Here is a 25,738-nt window from a genome sequence, read left to right as displayed (position 1 = left end):
CCCAGTGGTAGAGTTCGGCGGAAAGAGGCTGGAGGCGAGGCTGTTCCCTCACTTCGGCAACCACTGCGCACGCTAAGAATGTGCGTCGTGGCGCAAGGTATGAAAGATTTATCTCTCTTACATTAATGGTTCCCTTATTTTTATTTGTATCTTACGTGGGCAACGCCAGTTCGCAGAAGCCGTGCTGTACCTTAGTGGCTTCAAGTTATGTCTGCCAGGCGACTTCCTAATTGAGCTCCTATGGATGACCGCCCGGCTTGCAGTCGCTGCACCAGTGGTAGGGCTGCAGTGGCATCGACGTGGACGCCTTATCATTATTGTTGTCACGTTCATGTCGTCATACATGTGCTCATCTGAACAGGTTTGCGCTCGGTATGGCTAGAATCTCTGGCCTGAGCTGCTACCCGTCCAAGGGCCCTTATGTAACCGTGCTTCTGGAGCTAAATGGACAAAGCTTTTCATTCGGTAGTGCTCTTTGCCACTGGCCGGCCTGCTTCAGCTATAATATGAGCATGCACAACATTGAGCTAGAATTTTCTGACAGCAACATTTCTAGAGTAATAGCATTTTAGAGTACAGGCTGTGGTTTCGACTAGAGCACGAGTCGCTGCACAGGAAGGTGGGTGATGTGCACAACACCTGAGAAAGTGCAAAAACGTATACTGCCACAACAAAATTAACTGGAGTACAGTGATCGCAACGAAAGCCAGCGCTGTAAGTTTGTAGTAGGCTAGTTTTCTTTCTCCTGACTATGAGCTTGCGATGTACGCTGTGACTGTGCAATATAAGAGTCGGCGCTGCACAAAAATCTCTAGGCTTCCTTACAGCTTATTTTTGGCAATCGCGCTTCGAAAGAACGCAATAAAAGATTAACTATACAGGAATCGTCAAAGACGACGGGGCAACCTGGAACAGGAGGATCCCCAGGTGAGCCATAAACTGCAACCACTAGCTTTGGGCCTGCGCCTGTTCAAGGCACAAGACACAAAACTTGGGCTTGGGCATGGTCATCTCACTGCTGTGAGCTTGCACACACATCAAAACCACCATTCCAAACCAATGCAGAATTGTACTAACAAGCAAAGACATGTTTGAAATATGCATCAGGATACTGTTCTTGGCGAAATGTATGGTGAAGCGAATGCTGATTTTATTATCCACACACTTTATTCGTTTTTCTTTTTCAATGATCGCATGTGCACGAGAGAGCTGTGTACACAGTCATCAGCCAACACCCTCAGACAGGCCCTTTAGTCGACACTATTTACACACGAAACGTATACCCGTGCACTCGCTCAATGTTCTCTACAAGCACTGAAACTAGGAGGAAGACAGCGGTGAAACATGGGACGAAAGTGAAAATAGGTGAAGGAGTTGCTCAGTATGCTGAGTGCAGGAAAAGATTATGACTAGAAATTCTCATCCGCATTTGCCACCTCTAAAACCAGGAGAGGTGTCTAGTCAAATTTTGAAATATCTTACATCACTGTAGAGAAGTGTCGCTATCTTTTCACTCGGAAAGAAAATATACAAAGCAGCCAAGGCGTGCGCTAAAGCATATTGTTCATTCAAGCAAAAAGAATGACGAAAATAGTTTCACTCACTACAGGCAGCAGCACAACTACAAGCATCAAGACAACATTATTGAAGACAACAATCTGCGCACAAGATGATGGCTTAGTGAAGTTGGAAGAAATAACTGCAGAGATTAAATGATGACAAATCGAAAGGGAAGGTCGTAATGGAAGAGCAACAGCGACAAAACTGCTCTCAATATACACAGTCACACCACCGAAATGAGGAAGTACGCCGGTGCTTTTTAAGCTATAAGTCACCACTATGCAGCATGCAAACAGCAGCATGTGCAACAAATATCGATTTCAGCTTCCAACTGACATTCCAAGTTGATGTGAAAGTGTGCACAAAACATGAAACTATGCTAGTCAGGCCACTGTAGTAATAGCAGAGCACTGACATTTAGAAAACATCACGCAGTGCGTCATGCACTTTATGCAAAAACGAAACAAAAACCTGAAAAATAGAGAAAAATATACAATTACGCACCGAATAACCACAAACCTGTACATAAATTCTTCCTGCGGATCGACCTCAGAAGGTTGTGAATACGTTACTTCTGAAGGTGTCCAAGAAGGCTACGCTAGCTATATACAAGCGCTGTGAAACTGCTGTGGAGCCCCTTAACAGCAATGCCCCACACATTGTTGTCTTATTAGCCTCAGTGTGGTGAGTGATGAAAGAAATCGCCAGGCGATGATTTAATCCAGCTGTGCTAACACAGACACTCGCTTGCCGAGTACAGTTCTTTAGATTGCTCCTCCCGCGTCTTACTTTGTGGTACTCTGCGACACGGAAATGGCGCGATCCATTGGCAAGGGTGCTTTTGTTGGGCAACACAAACCGAACGGGTAGCGCAATCAGTGTAAATTGCACTGTCCTTATAATACCAAAAATGATTTACTGTAAGAATTAGGGGAACTTTTTCGCGACTAATTAATTTTCGTAGGTTACTTACTACAGCTATTGCGCTTGAGATAGGCGCTCCCAAGTCGGTTATATACGTAACCCTGTGACTTCTATGGGTGCGAGGAGCCGCATTTCGTACATGTAGACATCCAAGTTTCGAGCTTTCTACTTTTAGCGGAGGCGGAGAATGCTGAATCTGTGTACCAAAGGTACTTTCAAGCAGAGATTGTACTTGAGATAGCACTTCATATTCAATGTTCGCGCTGGCTCTTTAGGCCTGTTGCCTGAAGCCTCTTATGCGTCATATGCACCTCCAAGATGGTTGATTGCCAAAATTTTACATGCGTTTATAGGGTGCTTGTGCTCGTTTTTGTCACGGTGCTTGAAGCCTCCTCTGTGACGTCTGTTCACAAAGAAATGAACAGCAGAAGACAAGATGTGTCCGCAAATGTTTGAGGCAACGTCCTTAATTCGCCAGTGCATGGCGGATCGCGGCACAATATGCCGCCGCAGCAAGCGAAGATGCTCTATAAGGGGGCGTAGCCTCCGTGTACGTGTAGCAATCAGGTGCTAAGCAGTTGCTCCTGATGTGCATCTGAAGTGGTGATTAAGGAGTGAAAGCTTGTACGTCAGAGACATTGTTCAAGAGATACTTCATCCTTGTGGTTGTCACTCCAGACAGCCCCATATTTACGCAAAAAGTCCTCGGCCTTTTTTTCGTGCTTTTTTTCAATTTGGACACCGGTACTTCTGAGGCCCCACGAGCACATCTGGCACTTGTTAGACGCCCCTTATTGTTTTTCTAACAAAGTGTTTCAAATATCTGCGGTGTCAAGTATTGGAGACATTACTGCACGAGGCACGCATTATTTTCAGAATGAATTACAATCACCAAAATTACAGCATGACGCAAGTGTTCTGTACCAAATCTAACGCACTATCATGTGCCAAATTAAATAATCACCTCGAGTAAAAATTTTACTTATTTATTTTAGGAAAGCTTTTTGAATGTAGTAAAAAACCGGGCGAATAAGCTGTCAGTAATCCTTTAGCGATACAAGCCTAACCGTCACCTCTTAACAAATTCGGAAATAAGAGTATTTTGTAACCTAAATCTTAACTCGCAGTTTGGGGAGATGACAGAGGATCAGTGAATTCCTGCAATGGCATTAAAAACGAGGGCTACTACGAAACCACCTCAGAACACTGTTCTGAGCTGAAAACTCACACGCAAGACAGCTACAGGTTTTTGTAAGCAAACGAAAATCAAAGTGGTTTGTTGGCGAAAACCTGCTGACAATTTCTGACCAGCCGTTCACTAACTTCAACACACCACAATGCTGAATTTAGAATACTGTTCAGACTGTTGTTCCCTTTGGACGACATTTGAAAAATATATGCAACTACTCAAGGGGGGAGAGTCGTCAAAACAGTGGCATCAGTATGCCCATGCCTTAGCGTTACGGCACCATTATAAACCCCTCGAAGTATGGCACAATGTTCAATGCCTGTAGATGGCCACCACTAACGGTCCAGTCTAAAGAGGTCAAGCGGCATCTTGAAGAATCCATTGCACACCCTTGCTTGGCCGGAATCAGACATTTCCCCAACAGGTGCAGCCTCAGGTTTTGGGTCAGAATTCTTCGTCCGAACTTGCAGCTAGCAGCTTGATTCGGTCTGCAGCCTTCATCTTCCGGAAAGTTTTCTACGAAAGAAAAACAAAAGATAGTGGTTCTTACATATGTAGCACACATAGATGGAAAATCATGTGCCTTCGCAACAGGTTTTACATTCGTATGGCAATAGTTGTAATAGAGATATTTATTTTAGTAAGGGTATCTACGATACACAATATTGTAATTAATGGATGATACCAGCATGGTCGAGTACTTCCAATACGGTGGAGTAAGATTGTTTACTCATACAGTGGAGAGTAATGGAATGTTTCTGAAGGCGGCAAACTGAAAAAAAACAAATCACAGGAAAAGGATATTTACTTCTAGAAGAACAAAGCATTAAGGTGTACTCAAATGTCTTTATCCAGACGAAGTATAGCGTGACATCTTTCTTTTCTATCCGGAAAGGAGGCAACTACGGCGCTCGCAAATTCTGCCTTCACTTCTAAGCACCGCTAGGTCAATATCAATACAACGGCGTTTTATTCTCGCATATGTCGTGTTAAAACTGTTTTCAAGTGGCAACTAAGCCACAGGTGTGACGGGCGTGGAGCAGCAATTCCTGTACTTGAGTGACACCAAAAACTAAACATGAGTTTCACATTTCACGCCAACAAAGCACTCATGCTCGTTCAAGCGTCTGATTTGGATTTCCATAATTCTATATGTTTGGGGCGCGATAACGCAAAACTATTCCAAACTTTTCTATTCCAATTCTGTAATCAGCCCTCCGCAATTGGTCAAAAACTTTTTTGGGCCACTCCCACTTCACCTGTCTGTCAAGCAGCGTCACAAGAACCGCGATAGCTCCCCATCTGATATGACGTATACACACTGATTATGCATGTTTTGACCAGAAAAAGAAAAATAGTTATTTCTGATTCGACGCCTTTTCGCCATTAGCCCCCGGCTGTTGGCCAAAAATTTTCGGATTGCAACCACTTCACCTGCCTGTCACGCGACGTCACAAAACCGTAAAAGCTCACCGCGTCAAATTGACGTGTACGCATTAAAGACTCATTAATATGCCGAACAAAACAGAATTTCCGTCTGAATAGCCGCAGGCTGCCCCGTTCCGAAAGGAATAAAAGATGGCTGCCGCCGATCGCTCAGGCGCTGGGTACTCGTACCTGCCGGAGAGCATGGATTTATTTGCGTATAATAAACCTTTTTGCATGGCCACGTAATCTTTTCTAGCATTTTCGGCACGTTTACGACCTCATTCTGCAAACTCGTCTTTGGTGAGGATCCGTTTTAGCGTCATTCTTAAGCTTCCGTTGCATGCCGCCGCGATTTTCGACCAGCCAGCGCAAGCTAAGTAACGGCAAGCGGACCAATCGCAGACGCCGGTACCACCGTCTTCATCCGGTTATCGACTTTCAGTGCAGCGGCTCGGCCCTATCAAATTCCTCTCCACTTGAGCGTGCTCCTCGCCTCATGTCAGCCAATTAGGTAAGACAAGTCGCTCAGTGTAGGCAATGTTATTCGTTTTTCAAGCAAACAAAAGTGACCTCCTATGAAAGAGGACAGCGCTTGATTGCCTGTTCCGACAACCCTGCGGGTGACCGGCCGTTGCTTGCGTCGGCGGTTACGCAAATTTGACGTCAGGAGATTGGAATAGAAACATATTGGAATAGTTTTACGTTATAGTGCCCTTGGTGCATTACTTGGCGCCCTATAACGTAAAACTATTCCAATATGTCCACAACCGCCTCTGGTTCCGATAGTACGTCATAAGGGTGTCGCGGCCCCCGCACGTGGCGGACCTCGAGCGCCGTTTCACCTTGAGGAGTCGAGTTCGTCCCAGCTTTGCTCTCACGTGCAGGAGAGAAATGCTTCGCATTGACTTAGGTAACCATGGAGAATGGTTTCTGCCATAACTTTTCTTTTGCGCTTGCAATTATTACGCGCTCTATCGAAACGGTATACTCCGCGTGAATTTCTTCCCAGGCTGCCATGTACTTTGAAAGCGGCCCCATCTTTGCCTGCTACACACCTAAAAAGCTATGGCTACGAACGCGCACGCGCATATAGAATCTGCTCTCTTACTGTTGCTCAGGGAGGGTTGCTTGCTTCGGCAGCTTATGTGGCATTCGTTTTGATACTGATGGTGGAGACATAGGTTGCCTGCCTAAGCACACTCGGTATACGCAAATTACTCAGTCAACAAGGGTAGCATTGAGGAGTGCATTAAATTATTCGTTGTTCAAGTTCCTTGTTAGAGCATTGATAAAGAAAAACTTTCATTTGACTTGCAACAAGTTTGATTCATGGCATTCTGAACGCGTCTGTTGAGGAAAGTGATCCAAACACAATAATGGCATGTGGTATAAAACAAATCCGAGATATTTTCCCTCGCTTCATCAAACCAACTCGGGAACTAACACATATTATTTGTCATGTGGCGAGCACTTGCGCATTGCGAGCCCTACAGCGGTAACCAATATTCAGTAGCTCATGCGTTTAAGATGATCTACAATGCATGACTTACGGTTTCGCCTAGTTTCGCGCGTTGTGAACAACCAATTTACACGGGATTACTAAAACAAAACTGGTAAGAGTTATGAGGGCATGAGATAAAACAGTATTAAGCTGAATGCGCGCAAGAAAAAAAAAACAGAAGCCAGGACAGCATACCTTAGCAATTCTTTCCGCTCTCGACTGATTTACACCGATAGTTGCAATTCCCCGCAGTAAAAAATATAATCCGATTTTCAATTTCCTGTATCTTTATACGCTTCGGTTTAATCACCAGGGGCAACTCGAGAACAGCACATAAACATAACGGTAATAAATCGATTTCTAGGTGGCAGAACTGCTGTGCCATAAAAACCTAATCATTTAAAGTAAGAATTTGAAAAAAATTAAAAATTATGGGATTCGACGAGCCGTAGTGGCGGACTCCGGGAATTCTGACCACCTGGGGTTCTTTAACGTGCAACTAAATTTAAGTACACGGATGTTTTCGCATTGCGCCCCCATCTAGATGCGCCTGCCGTGGCCGGGATTCGACCCCGCGATCTCGTGCTTAGCAGCCTAACACCATAGTCACTAAGCAACCACAGCGGGTAAGAATGTGAAAAATAGAGTCAAGAATAATATAATGATGTGATGGATAATATAACTGACTTGTTCTTTGCGATATGAGCAGCTTACTTTTTGTATGATGCTGCATGTTTTGTAATTTCAATTAAACACACAGACAGACTTCACCACTTTAATTCTCCCTGTGTCTAGAAAGATACACCTTTTTCATTGAAATGCACAGATGGGATCATTTCTTTCGATGCTGTTTGCCAAAACCGGAGGCTATATTATTTTTGGGGTGGCTGATATATATTTATCTACTTAATTATATTTCATTCCAATAATTTTGACAAATCGTGCACATTTTTTCTTCTGTGTAAAGCATTCACATTTTCGTATTATCGTTCAGTAGAACAGTCTCTAAGCACCTACCTGACCAACCTTGACAGCAGGTTGTCGTCAGAGAATGCCTTCAAGCTGAATCCCCTTAGGCAGCCCTAATTCAGTTCTTTTCTTTCTTGTAAATTATTTCGGATGCAGATGAAAATGCAGTCGCTGTGTCCAAGGAAGCGTGCTTCTTGGGCTCGATGACGCGTAAAGTTTCTGCCTTGGGATTATTCGATTCTGAGGCCAAAGTGTTTATTTTAGCTGATGTCACGAGCCAAATACGGCAGCGCCACCTACGAGATTTTCGTGATTTCTTTTTCTCTGTAAATTTGCGATGCTGCTATATGGGCTGCTTGAGCAATGTGATTCCCATGAACTGCGACGTAAACGATGTGGTGTTGTCGCGGCGTCTTCGCTGTTTGCATTGACGTTGTCGGTGCTGCCGGCGTTGTTTGTTTTCCGCCAGCCACGTTATTTTCGTGGCATCGTTTATTACAATTACACGCCTTGTATGAAGGCATTCATCCTCATTGTCAATTACTAATATCTTGTGCCACCGCAACTGTTTCCACGAGCATGAAATGTAAAATTGCACGGAAGCACACCGCCGTCAAGTAAAATTCAACAAATTCCTGTGAAGTAACCCCCCCCCTTCCCCCTATAATGCAACGCTTGTTCGCCACAGCACTTCTCGTTCAGACCTCCGAAATACATGCGCAGCCACCACGGCTCTCAGAGCCTGTGTGAAGCGTAATGCCTTGCACTAATTGCTCTGCAGTATTGTTGCGCAGTAGCTGCGTGGTTAGCACGGTCGACTCCAAAATGCACATGGCATCCCTGGCATGGCTTTAATTCGCAGTGGTGGAGGTTGCGGTTAACGTTTCCTTTCATTTACATTTTGGCACGGCCGATGCTTCGGACGATGAGGTGGATTGACAACAATAAAAAATCATCCTTTTGCTTCGTTGATGGCGGAGAGAAAGGTCATCGTCAGCGTAACAGAATGGACAGGGAAATCTAATTTCTAATCTAATCTAAGAATGGGCGGACAAGGGAGATGTAATTTCGAGCGCCTAATTGCTGTCGCAGTAAAACAGATGAGCGAGATTGGTGAGTAATGACGCACTATTAGAAAAATGGTAGCTAATGTTACAATAAAAGTAATGAATGCTTTGCACAAATTCAAGTAGCATTCTGTAAATGGCCGTTAGTAATGGCGCTGGTACTTGCATTTACTATGCAAAGAAAGTGGTGCGTACAAATAGCACAGGTAGTGGGTTTACGAAGCATATGTACTAATGATGCTGGTATAGTGGCATTTGCTACCCAATTGAGTTAGTGGAATATTTGTTTACAGGCGTCACTTCCATTGCCAAAATATGCTACTTTTCTTCTATGAGTGTCGGAACAGAAAATATGGAGATTACCCAGACTGTAAATTTTTATTTTGCATTTTTACGTCTGTTCAGAGCGCAGTCAGAACAGTGACATGGCGATCATGGCAACTGGGTTGTACGCGTGCTCTAATAATATGGGAGATAAAAAAAACCTACATTTTGCTACTAATAAAGGGCGCTGAAAGTGGAATAACACATGTAAACACAATTAGAGTACACTCTAACACAATTGATTCACAAAAAGAAATATATCTTTTATTTGGGGTGAAGACAATGTTCCAGTCGTAAAAGGATTGCAAGAGATTGCTACTGGACCTCGTCTAGGGAAATATAAGATCGCATTGGTGGTGACGGCCGAGCTTACTATCACTGGCCAAGAGGAAATGTGTGTGATCATAAAGAGATATATTAAAAAACACGCACTATGATTTTTCGCAAGTGGCAAAATCTTGTTCCCTCAAATTGTGACACGACGCAAATACCCTCGACACAACACAGGCAAGCGACATTACGATTGCGCAACAGATCACGGGGAATCTTTTTTATTATAATTGAATGAAATGTTTCAGTTTCAGCGGTGCGCGAATACAAATGCTAAACTGTATTGCTATAGAATATTAGTTCTTCGGCTTACATTGCCCGCCCTACTCAGGAAATATTGCACAATAGCGCATGAAAAAAAAAATGAATGGACCTTTCTGATAGCTGCTTTTCAACCCCGACGCTAAATATAATTTCTGTGAAACTGCGAATCCTGTATTTTCATACACATGTAAATGTGACTGATAAAATTTTCAAATACCTAGGAAAAAACTAAGATCTCCAGTCTGTCACAAAATGTGTGACGCCTCGAGAGGGTGCGGCCGTAATTCTAACATGGCGTCACAACCATAACTTCGCTTTTGCGTCACTTTTTGCTATCATAGGTAAAGAAAATAATTTTTCTAATGATCTAATTTGCCAATATGGCCGATATTTTAATGTTGTGCCCACCTAAGTGATTTACAATTGCAGACAGCTTCAAAAAGGCCTGCTCAACCTTGAAAGTGACACGATATCTTTTATTTTTCAATATTCGTTCACTCCCAACTTTCAGACTACTTGAACTAATTTCCGCTCGTAAATTTATCCGTGCTTTAGAGGAGGCTCATTCATTCGTATGCTGGGTCTCAACCACCGAGAATACCAGGGTAGGAAATGAATGACGTTACCGGGTCGATCTTGCGGTGCATCTTGCGGCGGCTGCGCGATCGACACCGTCGGCGGCAGCACCCGATGCAGGCCAAGGAGCACAGGATGAGCACAGCGGCAGCCACCCCGCACCCGATCGGTATGAGGATGCTCATCAGGTAGTTGTCCTCCTGCGATATAGTACAGAATCTCAGCCGAGTGAGGGAGAGAGAGAGTTATCGGTAGGAAACATTGCAAGTGTTGGAGTGGGGATAAGAGGGATTCTGTGGCTGTAATGCAGGAAAACGAATGCGCCAGTGCGCATTTTGCGGGACGTAAACGCGTGTAAGAATAATAGGGTGCGCGTTTGCCAAAGTAGCACTGCATTGTTAAACTGATATGTTGTGGGGCAGCAGCGTGGGCTGATCGCATGACAGAGACTTCAGTATTTCAAAGCTCTGCGTGGATGAACTATCCGGCGTTTATCACCGACAGTTTGCTTGTGCTTACAAGTGCATCAAAGAGCGTTGCGCCATTCTTATTGCGTGAAACTTTTTAAGGTCAACCGCAAATTTTTAAAAGGAGTGATAAAGGCGTGCCTTTTGAGTGGATATCAATGTCTCAGCATGATGACCTTTTGCATGATGTCCACGCTTTATAGGTTAGCGCTACAGCATTCATTGAATCTACAGATCGCTTTCTGGCTATATTTATTTAAGAATAGTGTGCTCTATAAGTTCGTTCGTGGCCTCCCACGTTCGACTTGTGACCTACGGTACAGCCTAAGGTGTCTGCCTTTTATGTCTCCAGGGAATGGTTTCACAAAACTTTGTAGGCTCCCTTAGACAACCGCTAGCTGCCTATATTGATCATGATGGGTTGCTAGCGTAAGCGCTAGCAACCCATCGTGCTAGCGCTAATCCTAGCGTAAGCACTCTCTTGTGCAATCGAACCTTGTTACTGTGGTGTAAGCCAGGAATGTAAATCCCACGATTCCTGTCAATTTGAGTAGCCTTGAACAGTAAGAAAACTTGTACACCTATGGAATTTACCCTTTTGCGGATATATGGCCTTCGTAATGCGCTTAAGCATCGCGTCCAGTAAGGACCAAGAAAGCACTAGTAAACGTGCTTGAGAATGCATGAATATGCACGATGTAGTAGGATGGTGCACATGGCCTTTCGATGTCTTCTTATAAAGCAGCAGAGGGAAAGTACGCAGCGTACTTGAGCACATAATATATTAAGCGTACGCCACACTTTGTATGATATTGTTCCAAAATAATCTGGCTTGCTAAGCATAAATATATAAATGCACAAGAAATTGAGAAAGAACATGTTATTTTTTGCGTTGTTCAGAAACACAACCAGGTGCATTTGCAAGGTCCAATAGGTTTGGATGTATACGATATTTTCCTTGGGTTCACAGGGAAAAAATATGTTGTAAGCGAACGTCGAAAATATTTCTAGATACGTTCTTCAACGTTCTTGCGGCAATTTTAGTATCAGTTTTTCCCCAAGCTTCTGCAGAAAAACTGAATGTGAGCTAAATACATGGAATTGAGCGAACCACGCACTCGCCAATGAGTGAGCTCCGTGTGATGGCTGCTAACATTCCGACATCAATAAACTGCTGCAACAGCTTTTGCAGAATAACACCGAATGCGCTTCTGCTTAGCAGTCGCCTCATAACCCTGATTTATAGGCTCGGAAGGTGAACTAGGAAAGTCTTTGAATGCTCTTACTAAAGCATCACTCCATCCAGCTCTCACGGCATTGAGCCAAGAAAAAGGAAGAAGATAGAGCTTTGAGCCCCAACTCACCCGCCATGTTATCCAGGAAGTGAAGAAGTAAGTGTGAGCTGAAAAGAATATAAACACACTGTGAACAAAATGTATCACGAGATATCAATATAACATAAAGTGGAACCGTATAACACAGGAAACCTAAGCACACACCTATGTATAGAATTTTTTTCTCCAAAGCATAAGCGTAAATACACCTTTTCAGCACTAATCTACAAATAAATTTGTTGTTGCAACCTGTGAGTGAATATGGCTTTCGAAAGTGAACGATGCTTTGTGGAAACTGCCCAACCGCTTATCTCCAGTTCTTTTTATCTCACAGCACTCTAATAAGTGGTGATCATCGATAGTAATGCCGGACGGTGCACAGGGCGTTGTTACGCCTAGCAATCACGCAATAAGAATGGGCAGTGCAGACATGTTACGAATCTTTCTGAAAGAACACTGACGGGAGCTAAATTCGGGCGTGGCAGAACAACGTACGATTTTGACGAACGTTAAACTTTTCCTGGTGGGCAGATATCTTTCTCTTTCATGCCTGGACTTAGCGCTTGTAAGACATGCTTAAAATACTTCCATCCAACTAACCCCACTTTCTTGTTTGCTTACAAGTTTTAAGTGCTCACTCTACGGGTGCTTTCCTTGACATTGCATCAATGAATTCATTTTGCTTTCTTGGTAACTAAACGAACTACAAGGAGACTAAAGAAAAAAAAACAACAATAAATAGCTCTTTTAGTATAATCTTAAGCCAATTTCTGAACAATAGGTGTGAATAGGGTTGAGAGGAGACATTTAGGAGCACTTGACAAATTGTCTGTACAGATCGCACACACAAGAGCCACTTAACTTTAACAGCACGTTGGATATGTGGCCGATAGTGTATAATGGCGCACTTTAGTTTGTCCAGTTTTCGTTCCTTTAGTTGCGTGAAATGCTTCGCTCTGTGCGCTGGCAGCATCAAAATGAGGCTACCGATTTACTGCACTCATTTCAATGATTGCTCATTTATGCTCTAGGGCCTGTTATTTTTCATCATAACATACCTCTTTCCTTTACCTATGTAATTTTTTCACAGGTATTTTCAGTGTTTATCTTCGTCAGTTTTCTGATACTCGTGTTGAGACATTTTAACGAATTTAATTTGGAAAATTTGAAGAACGCTACTGATACCATCATAAGAGCTAAGGCTAGCGCCTACATTCGACGTAGGAGTCTCCTACGTTGTTCAATGTCTCTTCTGATGTAAAAATGGCCACTGCAATTTGTAACTTGACGGGAGTTTAATTGACTGGGGTTCGAGTCCCTCTCATAAAGGAACATCTAAGTAGTATCACTGATGCATTGATTTTACTTTGTGCAGAAAAACAGAAAGGAAAAAGCAATAGGTTTCCTTATGCATACGGAGTTTATCTAGGAAACTAGATGTACCCTGCCTGTCTGTAAGTCAATTAGTGATCTCGCATCTCAATCTGGCATTCATCACAGGGAAGATAGTAAATAGAAGTTATTTCCAAATTCCAGTTGACACTTTTGCAACAGGCGAGACATTGAACCTCACGAAAAAAAAGGAAAAAAAAGTTCCTAAATTAGCCGTACCATGGTGGCTTGAGATGTGACGTCACCAATAGATTTCCTCGAATTCTTTAAATTTTACCTGTAGCAATGTCCTGAGACAGACGTCAGAGAACTTCGGAAGGTTAGCACTAAAATTAGGCCAGGAAAAATTGCATCAATAAGGGGGAGAGATTTGTTTTGATGGATAATCTGGGAGGATATAGAATCATAAATCAGGACGACATTAAAGTGACTGCAGCAAAGTAGTTCCCTCATTTTGATGCTTTCAACGCGCGTACTGAAGTCCTGCATGCAGCTAAACAAACAAAGCTGAATACCGTGACGCACTGTCTGCTGCATGTCCTAAGTGCTGCTAAAAGTACTCGCACACGGCATTTCCCCGACCCTCTTCCCACGTATTGTTGCCAATAGGGCTTAAGATAACCCTTACAGCAGGCGGAGATATTTTCTCGCTGCACGTTGGTACTGATAAGATGTCTACCAGAAGAAAAAATAAAATTATCTATTTTGAGTAAATCTGCGTAAATTGAAGAAATTTTACTTGTCAGGAAGTGAAACCACGCTTCGTCTGCAAGTAGCGTGCTCCAAAAATATATTTTAGTAGATGCCCATAAGACAGCGGACGCACGCCGACATGTTTACTCATGTCTCTCTGCTGCTTTACTTGTACGTGTGTGGTAGTTTCACTTAAGGACGCATCAGTCTACTGTGCTGAAGCTTTCCTCATCCTATCTTTACGTATTAGAATTTTACTCTTTGGTGTAGGCGGCCCACGGGCTACCTTTCGAAGAAAATATTGTGCTTCATATCCTGATCTTAATACTGCTTGTATTAACATCTATATTAATGAGATATTGTGCGACGAGGTGTAACGGGCATTCTCAATGAGTGGCATATCGTTCAAAGTTTCCTAATTAATGAAAAAGGCAAAAAGAGCGTAGGAGCCAGCTATGTCGGTATTCCCTTGTCTCCGATTCTACTCATCATTCATGACCCGTAGTAGCAAGCGGCTGATACTGGTAATAGCGAAGAGATGGCATCATGGCAGGAAACGACGATGGACAAAAACGTGCAAACTGAAGACTTCTTGTGTATTACGGCACGATTACCTTTTTTTTATCCTGCTTTATCAACGCGGTCTCGTTGTATGCCGAGTCTATTGAGAGGAGGAGGCGCGATGGAGAGATACAGATTTTATTTGGTATGTTTCCAGAGAGCCAAAAGGAGCAGAAGGCACCATAGTCGCGAAATTGCAAAATTACAGAAGCCAAAAGGCAAGAAGCGATGGAGTGCTCACGTCGTGGTTTCTTCACAACTTCCCCACCAGAGGCCTCGCCGTAGTGGAGCACGGCATCTCCTTCCTGCGCCGTAGTGTTTGCCACCTTGGCGGGAACAGTTTGGTTTGCGGCAGCAGGTGGCACAGTCGTCGCATTGTGCGCTATCGTTTCGTTGACCGCGGTGGCGTTGTCGTGGACACTTGGCTCCGACTGCGTTGGAGATTCAACGACCATGAGGGCCGTGCTCTGTGTGGAGCCACCGTGCTTGGAGTCTTTCAGGGCCCCCTGCGTGCATCCAGTCAGAACAGTGCGGCGGTTGAGGTTGCTCGTGAGCGCAGTTGCAGGATGTAGAAAATGCACGGCCGGAAAGCGTCAGGTGCTGGGAAGTGCCATATATACAGGGTGTGCCAGCGAACTTTAGCCAGAGCTTAAAAATAAGCAAATGCCGCCTTGCTGGGAAGCAGTAAGGTGATGTTGTTTGGCGTCGCTTTGAGATACTCACATAGTTTTTTTTTCATTCTACCTAACTAAATAATTAGTCCCGAATAATTAGTCAACTTCTCAGATATTATAGTCAGGTTAAAAGTTTCAAAGGCAGAATTGTAGAGCAACATGTTAAACTCCCGGTGCAGCTTTCTTTTTCTCAATACCTGCTACATAAAAGTCTTTCTTCGAGCGTGAAAGAAGTTCGCAAATAGACACAAAGTGCCTCGAGCGGCCAGTCGCGCGGCCAGTCGCGCGGCAATGTTGTGTGCATTTGCGAGCTTAGGTCACGCTGGGAAACCACTTTATGTAGCACGTCTTGGTCTCAAGGCACAAGATATTTCCTTGTCTTGGGCTAGCTTGGTAACAGCTCGGACTAAGGCATCGTCGCATCTGGAAGACTGCGTATACCTACTGGCGTAATGTGGAAACCGACAGTGGTGCGTAACTTTTTCGAGCTTCAGTGCGTATATGTAGGTGATACACGTGAATGCTACTCGAGTTTTAGTGTACGTAATCACCCGCAGTCGCGTTCGCCCATTGGAATATTATCAAGAGCTGAGAAATATCTAATTGTACAGGTTGCTCAGATCACCGTGGACTACCCACTCCGCGGACAGCATTTTCTTTAGTGGCATTGACTAGTGTGTCCAAAAAATGCCAACGCGCTTTCATTGCCCTCGAGGTTGATTACCTTGGAAGCAGACGGCGCTGCTTCACAGGAGCAGACGACAACCGCCGCTACAACCGCCCCCAGCAGGAGACCGCAGTGCCGGTTAATAAACATGGCGGCGGTAGCAGGTCTAGCTTGCGCTGCTCGCGAAGGCTCGCACTCGCGGCCGGTGTTGGTCGCTAGGTTCTTCTCCGGTCGCTCATCTGCCTGAAATACAAAAGAGGTGCGGCGCATGCTATGAGCATCAATGATTATCACTGTCATTTGCCTGGCAAATGAAACAATAATTACGGATTTCAGATGCTAAGGAATAACTGCCTCGCCTGCTAAATTCACACATCAAAGTAGACATAGATGTTCTAGACCTAAAGTTCCGTAGAATGAAGGCGTTGTTTTATTAACTCACATGCCCATATTCTTAATACACAGCACACATATATTTCATGAACAAAGCACCCTGTTGAAACAGTCTGCCAATGCTTCATCAGAAAACTCTCTGTGTTGAATGTGTTATTTCAATTCTGTTAACTTATTCGTAAAAATATCGTGTTAATTGTTCTCTTTTTACCATTCTGGCCTGTGTTGCTTCGTTGCCATCGATGCCAAGGGGACCAAGATTTTTTTTCCCGCGGTTATGGAAGAGCTTTCATTGTTCGTCCTTTTCAAAATGTGTACGCCATGTTGTGAAAAACAAATAAAATGAATGAAAACAATGACAACCATTCCACTCTGAAGGTGGAATGGCAGCGAAGGCTGATGTAAGTCAAAGCTTTCAAACGAAAAGCAGTGTTTTTGCTGCCACTCCATCATCACAGAGTGGAATGCGCAATACAGGATCACTTGGATGTGCAGGTTGGAGTTCAGGACCGACACGACCCAGGGGTTAAACCCATTCACCAATTTCTGTTTCACGGTGCCTTCCTTGAGGATGCACGGTTTCACAAGTCCATACCGTAAGATGTCAATGTATTCCTGCTCCGATTTCACTTTAAATTGGTCCAGAAACTTCTGCATGACTTCGTGCTCGGTGTCTACGAACTTCGCGTGCATATTTAGAAACATGGCCTTGAGCGCGTTGTGCTTGTACATTTCGTTGCGTTTGTCGGTTGGCGAGCCTGAAAATCACCATCGTTATTCTGCTGGGCATGAACGGTGCGCCGAATCGGCACTTCTCATTGTTCTCCTTGAAACACATGTGCGTGTGCTGGCGGATCTGCGTCCGCTCCCGTTGCAGAACCGACGTATCTAGTGAAATGAGAAAGTCGGTCATGCTGATTGTCTCGGGCACGTTCAAGCCCAATTCCTCGTTCGGCGCGTTGTATAGCCACAGCTGAAATTCGACCCGCTTGAAGAAGCCCACAACGTTGTACATTTTTTTTTTCAAAAACACCTGTCCTTACCCGCATGCCTAGGACCTCTTTGGATACCACGTGTGTTAAGAGTAGTTCAAGGGCACGTTACAGGTTCCCGAGCTTACAGGGATTTGTGCCATTGAGCGTAGACCCTTTCTGCACTATTACCAGGGTTGGCCCACATGATAATTTTTTCTAATGCCGCAAGCCAAAAAAACTACGTATGGTTAGTCATCTACAGCTATCGCTGTAAAAAAAATGAAAGAAATATGCAGCGACCGTCTGCGCCTTGAAAGCTACCAAATACTGGAGTGCTGGATCATTCAGTACATCTATAAAAACGGGTGCGTCATTAGGGTTTCCACGACGTCTGAAAGCGTTTTATTTCTGCCGTGGCGATGAAGTGTTAAGTGCATTCAAGTAACGAACACAAAAACACAAAACGTTGCCAGAAGAAACCGAAACAGGTAAAAAGGGTGAAGCCTACTAGTTGTCTACAAACAGTCAAGGCAAGCCATCCTATGGATGTCTTTTCCCTAAAAGGTTTATTTCATTCTTATTTAAACTGAAAGTATTATATCAGACGGAGGAATACAGAGAAGCAACAGAACCATATCCATCTGGGCCATATCCACCATATCCAACCATGTCCAGCTGAGCCAGATATGGTTCTGTTGTTTCTGCTGTTCTCTGCATGAGTGTACCCGCCTTGATTGCTTAGTGGCCAGTGTGCTGCGCTGCTAAACGCGAGGGGTCACAGGATCAAATCCTGATCACGGCGGCCACATCTAGATGGGGGCGAAATGCAAAAAGGCTCGTGTACCTTGCATTGGGTGTACGTTAGAGAACCCAAAATGGTACCAATTGATCTGGAGTACCCCACTAAGGCCCCCCTCATAAACAGATAGTGGTTTTGGCACGTAAAACCCAGATGTACGTTAATCCTTTCAAATTGAGTTTGAAGATGTATATCTTGGGTCGGCGAGAGAGTGCTCTTGTCGGGCATTCGCTTGGCGTTAGCCGTAACATCAGAGACAATATAAGCGTCGTACACCAGCCGTCAAAGAAGACAGAGAGATCGCGCGCCACACTTCCGCGCAAACCCAAACCCCGTCGAGGCGCACCTTTTCCAGGGTCTTCGTACGCCCCGTAATTGTGCTGCCCATTTTCGACGTTGTATCACCGTGAGTGGTAAAGATGACTTCCGCGAGCCATTCGCGCTCCTCACTTGCACAGGTGGCAACTTGGCGTGGCAATGCAACGCTAGAGCATCGTTTTAACCTTCGCCTCGGTGAGTCCAAGTGTCGGATAACCACTCGCCCTGGCAGTGTTCATGCGCGTCAATAATGGCGTTAGCTTGCAGCAGTGGCAGGTGAAATAGCATGGTAGAATGGTTATTCTGTCTGAAGAGCACCCGTCTGCTAGATATTTGCTTCGGTAAGTGGGTAAAGGAAACTGAAACTCGAACAAGGAGATGGGTAATAAGAGAAAAAGTTAAAAAAAAGTTGGTACATCAACGCAATGCTGCGGACTACTGATGGCGGTTATCAGACAGTTTACATGTCCTCTATTGTGGTTGATTTCCACTGGTTAAAATTCTAACTGCAACTATTTTAGCACAAGTACTGTATACCTTCATTTTATTTCCTATTATGTATGTGGTCACGGTATGGTGAGTACTCTAATTTACCTCAAGAATGGGCGCAATATTTTGATTTACTCACTAAACATGTTCTTCTAAACAACAATAGCGCGCATGGTCTGGTAATTTGGACAGCAAACATCCCTAGACAATACTAAACTAAGTGTCATGATGCCTTTCACTGAGTCAAGAATGGTATCGTCGATATCTATCATGTGTCGGCTAAAGTCTCGAACAGGCCCAGCTAAGCCAGAGTAATTTCAAAGAGTTTGGTGAGGCTGCGTTAGGTCGATATTTACATTGATTCAAGAAGACAAGTCACAAAAATGGCTCTGGTAAATTTCTAGAGCACAAAAGGTCAATTTGTCGAGTTTTTTTTCTTTTCTATTTACATACGTCACAGTCTCCACTGTCAGAGTATTAGGTGAGGGGGTACACAAAGTAGTCATAAAAAAAGAACAGCACTACCTCTTGCGGTAGAGAACGTAGCCAAAACAAGAACGTTGGGCGGGCGGGTGAGATTAAGATGTTTGCAGGGACAACATGGCCACAATTAGCACATGACCGGGGTAGTTAGAGAACTATGGGAGAGGCCTTTGCCCTGCAATGGGCGTAACAAGGCTGATGATGATGATAATTATTTGGCAATAAAACAAGTGGCGTACTTCTGAACGGATTCAAAGAAATTTTACTTCTGTACTGAAGAAGAATGAGCAGTAGGCACTGCCTAAAGAAAGACGACGACAACGAGTGCTTGGAAGCCTTGTGCCTGTTTTGCCGAAGCTCTGTGTCCTCTCGCTGCGGTGCTCTGCTATCTGAGCGTTTTAGCAACCGAACTATGACGCCTCTTGACATTTGGTGGACGTGCTGAGCCCTTCCCAAACCTGGAACTCCGCAGCCGGACGCTCCCTACCGTTTCTGCCATGCCTCAGGACGCCGCGCAGCCTGATTCTCCCCTGGCATCGCTTGTCGTCTGCTCCGGTGCTCTACGCCAACGAGATCATCCGGTATTCAGCAGCAACGACGACAATGACGTGGAGGATTGGCTGTCGTCATACGATCGCTTTAGTGCGCATAACAAATGGGATGACAAAGCTAAACTGACTAACGTCATCTTCTATCTTTCTGGAGTCACTAATCTCTGGTTCCGGAATCACGGATCCAACCTCTCCACCTGGACAGCATTTACCCATTCTTTCAAAGAAGTCTTCGGTCGCCCTGCTGTGCGCAAGCTTCGCGCAGAACAACGCTTGCGTAGTCGCGCTCAGCAAAAGGGTGAAAACTTCACAAGCTACATTGAGGACGTAGTTGACCTTTGCCGGCGCATTAATCCCGCCATGCCCGACTCTGAAAAGATCAAGAATGTCATGAAGGGCATAGAGGATGACGCCTTCCAAATGCTCTTGGCGAAAAATCCTGAAACGATTGACGATGTCATTACACTGTGTCAGAGCTACGATGAGCTCCGCAAACAACGCCTTGCTACGCGCCGAGCTGCCGCGCCCGACGACACAATTTCGGCTTTAACTGACACTTCCAGTGCTGCTCCCACCCACTCTTCGTTCCTCGACCAAATCAAGCAATTCGTTCGCGAAGAAGTCGCGCGCCAACTGTCACTGCTGCCTGCTACCCAGTCGTCTGAGTCTTCTTTGTCCCCGGAACTCCGACGCGTCATACACGAACAAGTCAGCGACGCACTACCTCTCGCTAATCAGCCACCCTCAGCGCCGGTTCCGCTCACGTACGCTGCCGTCGTCGCCAGGCCAAGACTACCGCCTGAAGTTGCGCACTACAGCCCCTTAAGCGGCTTCTACGCCTCGCCTTCTCCAGCTGCGAACTACTTGCCCAGAAGCGGCTTCTGCGCGCCTCCGCAGCCCCTACACCCAGCTCAAAACAGTGCACCGCTACCTAGGCCCCCTGTTGAAAATCCGTGGCGTACCCAAGACAACCGGCCGATCTGCTTCGCGAGTGGCTTTGCTGGCCACGTGGCACGGTTCTGCCGCCGGCGGGGTTGGTATCCTCCCGATACTGCGAGATGTCAGGGGAATACTACTGACTCCCAGTCCCGCTATTCGCCACCAGTTCCCCACTTCGCTCCTTCATCTCCTGTTCCCCGAAGCTTCAACACACATCGGTCTCCATCTCCCCGTCGACGTTCCCTGTCCCCCATGGTCCGCCGCCCTCCAGCTATGGAGGAAAACTAAAAGGCGCAGTTCCGGAGGCAAGAACTGCGATCTCGTCGAACTGCTCAAGCCCTCGTTTATTGCCTACGAACATCATTGAAGTTTTTGCCGAAGGTGTCGCCGTTCACGCGCTTGTCGACACGGGTGCCGCAGTGTCCGTGATTGCCGACCAGCTTCGCCGTACGCTCCGAAAAGTCGCTACGCCGTTTTCTGTCATTTCGCTACGTACAGCAAGCGCTGAGCCAATTGAGCCCTTAGGAACATGTACCGTCCGTATCGCCATACAAGACAGTCTACACCACATTGAGTTTGTTGTTCTTCCCCGCTGCTCTCATGCCCTCATTCTAGGATGGGACTTCCTCTCATCTCATCACGCTGTTATTGATTGTGCCCATGCAGAACTTGCGCTGGCTCCATTTTGCGGCAGTGCTTCTGAAGATTTCGCTCCACCTTCTGCTCGGGTGTTCGTCGCCACCGACGCTGATATCCCTCCTTTTTCTGCCGCCCTTGTGCCCGTTTCCTGTGCTGCTTTCTGCGATTCCACAGTTCTTTTCACGCCATCGCAACTTGCTGCACGCCGTCATTCCTTCTTGCTTCCCTTTGCCCTCCTTCCCTTTCGCCACGGCTCCAGCGCACTATACGTTTCGAATCCGTTTTCGTGTCCATCAAGCTTACATAGTGGCGAGTGCCTCGGTTTTGCTGACGAATTCGACACGAGCTCTGTGTACGATGTGCCTGATGACTCGACTCCTCTTCACGTTGACGCCATGGCTCTCCCTGTCTCTGCGCCTGCGCCTGCATGTGACCGAACGTTTGCTCCATTTATTGATCCTAACCTCACTCCGTGTCAGCGCACGCAGATGGTTGACCTCCTTAACCAATTTCGAAGTTCTTTCGACCTCCAAAAACAGTGTTTAGGACGTACCTCCACAGTCGTTCATCACATCGACACCGGAAGCCACGCACCGCTGCGCCAACGTCCATACCGTGTGTCCGCGACGGAGCGCCGCGTCATCGATGAGCTCGTAGGAGACATGCTTCGACGTGGCGTTATATCGCCATCACACAGTCCCTGGGCTTCCCCGGTAGTGCTGGTCAAAAAGAAAGATGGGACTATTCGTTTTTGTGTGGACTATCGGCGTCTAAATAAGATAACCCGGAAAGATGTTTATCCTCTTCCCCGTATCGATGGCGCACTGGACTGCCCCCAAGGCGCTTAATACTTTTCGTCCTTAGACTTACGATCCGGTTATTGGCAGGTCCCCGTGGCTGACGCAGACCGCCCGAAAACAGCATTTGTTACGCCTGATGGCCTATATGAATTTACCGTGATGCCCTTTGGCCTCTGTAATGCGCCTGCAACATTTGAAAGAATGATGAATAACATCCTCCGGGGCCTCAAATAGCAGACATGCCTTTGTTATCTCGATGACGTTGTCATCTTTTCCCCAGACTTTTCTTCTCACCTGTTCCGCCTCAAACACGTGCTCACTTGCCTGGCCCATGCTGGACTCCAGCTCAACTTAAACAAGTGTCACTTCGCCGCCCGGCAGCTAGTCATCCTTGGCCACGTTGTTTCGAAAGATGCTGTGCTCCCAGATCCAACCAAACTCCAAGCCGTTGCCGAATTCCCACTACCAAAGACCACAAAAGAACTCCGCAGCTTCATCGGATTATGCTCCTATTTTCGTCGTTTCATCCGCAACTTCGCCCCCATAATAGCGCCTTTGACGCAGCTTCTCGCGGGTAACCACGACCTCTTGGCCTGGCCGCCAGTTTGCGATGCCGCATTCACGACGCTGCGCCGTCTTCTAACCTCACCCCCCATACTCCTACATTTTGACCCAAGCGCACCGACAGAAATACACACGGATGCCAGTGGCGTCGGCATTGGCGCTGTTCTTGCACAACGAAAGACTGGCTTCGATGAATACGTTGTTGCCTTCGCTAGCCGCGCACTCACAATAGCGGAAGCAAACTATTCCGTTACAGAAAAAGAATGCCTGGCTATCATTTGGGCCATAACTAAGTTTCGTCCTTACCTCTACGGCCGCCCGTTCGACGTCATCACGGACCACCATGCGCTCTGCTGGCTGTCGTCCTTGAAAGATCCCTCAGGCCGCCTCGCTCGATGGGCGCTTCGCCTCCAAGAGTATGATATTCGAGTGCTCTACCGCTCTGGCCGTAAACAAGCGGACGCGGATGCCTTGTCTCGCTCCCCAGTGTAAGGCCAGCCCAATCATCAGAAAGTACAAATATGCGAGTCCTCCCTCACCACCACGGATATGCTTTTGGAGCAGCAGAAGGATCCATGGATTCTTGCTATGCTGGCTTTTCTGTCAGACCCATCAGGGCCTTCTACTGGCCGTGCATTGCATCGCCAAGCACACCACTTTGCTGTTCGTGACGGGCTCCTATACCGCCGTAACTACCTCTCGGATGGGCGCAAATGGTTACTCTTGGTACCTCGGCATCTACGTTCGGATATATGTGCAGCGTTTCACGACGACCCGCAATGCGCACATGCAGGAGTACTCAAAACATACGCGCGCCTGCGAATTCGTTATTACTGGCGCGGGATGCACCGATTCGTCCGTCGATATGTCCGCTCCTGCCTCGCTTGCCAATGCCGCAAAGATACCCCTCATGCCTTAGCTGCTCCACTGCAACCATTGCCTTGTCAAGGACGGGCCTTTGACAGGGTCGGAGTTGATCTTTATGGGCCCCTTCCGAGTACTTCAGATGGCAACCGCTGGGTGATAGTGGCGATTGACCATCTCACACGCTACGCCGAAACTTCGCCTCTGCCCAACGCATCTGCGCAGGATGTTGCCTGGTTCCTTCTGCGTAACATCATACTTCGCCATGGAGCCCCCAGAGAGTTGCTGAGCGACAGAGGCCGCGTCTTTCTGTCTGATGTTATAGAAGCCTTGCTCAAGGAATGCAACGTAATTCACCGTACCTCTACTGCATACCATCCGCAAACCAATGGCATGACTGAGCGCTTTAACCGCACTCATGGCGATATGTTAGCCATGTACGTTGCATCTGACCAAACCAATTGGGACCTAATTCTACCCTTCGTGACGTACGCTTATAATACCGCCACACAGACCACTACAGGATTTTCCCCGTTCTTTCTTCTTTACGGACGCGAGCCTTCCTGCACAATGGACACCATCCTTCCTTATCGCCCTGACACAACGGAGGCTACTACCCTGTCCGAGGCTGCTGCACACGCGGAAGAGTGCCGGAAGCTCGCCTGCACATTTACTTCTGAAGATCAACAGCGACAGAAGCACCTTCGGCATATTCCTTCTTCTCCGGCACCCTATGCCCCTGACTCACTAGTCTGGCTTTGGGTTCCCGCTACCAGCCCTGGACTTTCACCCAAGCTTGTGTCCAAGTACCAGGGTCCCTACGGTGTCATCAGTCAAACGTCTCCTGTGAACTATTTGGCAGAACCCCTTGAGCCGCCTTCCGATAAGCGCCGCCGAGGGCGCGAAATCGTGCACGTTCAGCGGCTCAAGCCGTACTTTGACCCACCTGTGCTGTCTTGCCCGTAGGTCGTCGACACGGCTCCTTTTCCCCGGGGAGGCAATTGCACTGAAGAAGAATGAGCAGTAGGCACTGCCTAGAGAAAGACGACGACAACGAGTGCTTGGAAGCCTTGTGCCTGTGTTGCCGAAGCTCTGTGTCCTCTCGCTGCGGTGCTCTGCTATCTGAGCGTTTTAGCAACCGAACTATTACGCCTCTTGACACTACATATTGTTGGTGAGGGGACCAGATAGGTGCAGAGGATCAAGTGACTGACATGGCATATTTCCGAATGGTAGACGGTGTGCTATTCGTGTTGCGTTTGAGGTTCAGTCTAACTGTATATTTTTTCAGGTGTACCCTCAAAATTTCCAGGGAAATTGGTTCACACTGATCCGCAGTTCTTGGGAGAGCGCTGTACTAATAAATAGCGAGCCAGGTAAATAACTTACGTATACCAGACTAAGCGACACACTCCGATTAAGCTACTACCGTTCATCTTTACTCCCTCAGGTCTCGAAGCATGGAAGCTGCTGCAGATGCGGTCATGAGGCCGACTGAGGTTTCACAGCATTTATCACTTGCGTTTAGCGATGAGACTACAACGACGTACACGTTAGCTTCATTTAAATCAATCCATTGATGAATGAATGAATGAATGAATGAATGAATGAATGAATGAATCAATCAATCAATCAATCAATCAATCAATCAATCAATCAATCAATCAATCAATCAACAATTTTTATGGTCTAATAGGTATATTTTGTACCCGCCGCTGCGCTGATGAGATGCAGGTCGTATGATAGATCATGGCTGCGGCAGCGGCATTTGGTGAGGCTAAATGCATAAACGCTCGTGTACTTAGGCTAAGGTGCATGTTAAAGAAACCCAGGTAGCCATAGCAATCCGTAGTTCGCTACCATGGCGTGTTCCATAGTGCAATCGCGGTTTAGCGACGCGACACCGAAGAACTTAATTACTTTTAAGATGAAATCCGTAGGCAGACGACAATGCCACGAAGTTACGGGAAACTTGGAGAAAGTTACATACAAATAATTGAACCTG

At 46.2% G+C, this 25,738-nt stretch overlaps 1 protein-coding gene across 3 annotated transcripts in view; it reads right to left on the bottom strand.

Annotated features, from left to right (window-relative positions):
- Window positions 1–1,144: 1,144 nt before the first annotated feature.
- The window catches only part of LOC142587501 (uncharacterized), an 89,033-nt gene continuing 64,439 nt past the window's right edge, over window positions 1,145–25,738 (bottom strand). For all 3 annotated transcript variants that reach the window (XM_075698564.1, XM_075698563.1, XM_075698565.1), the window contains exons 3-7: window positions 15,978–16,163; window positions 14,821–15,085; window positions 11,964–12,001; window positions 10,183–10,332; window positions 1,145–4,189 (exon numbers count right to left, since the gene is read on the bottom strand). In XM_075698564.1, the coding sequence (XP_075554679.1) occupies window positions 4,118–4,189; window positions 10,183–10,332; window positions 11,964–12,001; window positions 14,821–15,085; window positions 15,978–16,070 (618 nt within the window). In that variant the 5' untranslated portion in view covers window positions 16,071–16,163 and the 3' untranslated portion in view covers window positions 1,145–4,117. The remainder of the gene's footprint in view (window positions 4,190–10,182; window positions 10,333–11,963; window positions 12,002–14,820; window positions 15,086–15,977; window positions 16,164–25,738) is intronic.

The sequence above is a fragment of the Dermacentor variabilis genome, chromosome 7, assembly GCF_050947875.1.
Source record: "Dermacentor variabilis isolate Ectoservices chromosome 7, ASM5094787v1, whole genome shotgun sequence".
Taxonomy (NCBI): Eukaryota; Metazoa; Arthropoda; class Arachnida; order Ixodida; family Ixodidae; genus Dermacentor; species Dermacentor variabilis.
The sequence above is the reverse complement of the archived record's forward strand: the minus strand, read 5'-3'. Positions and strand labels throughout refer to the sequence as shown.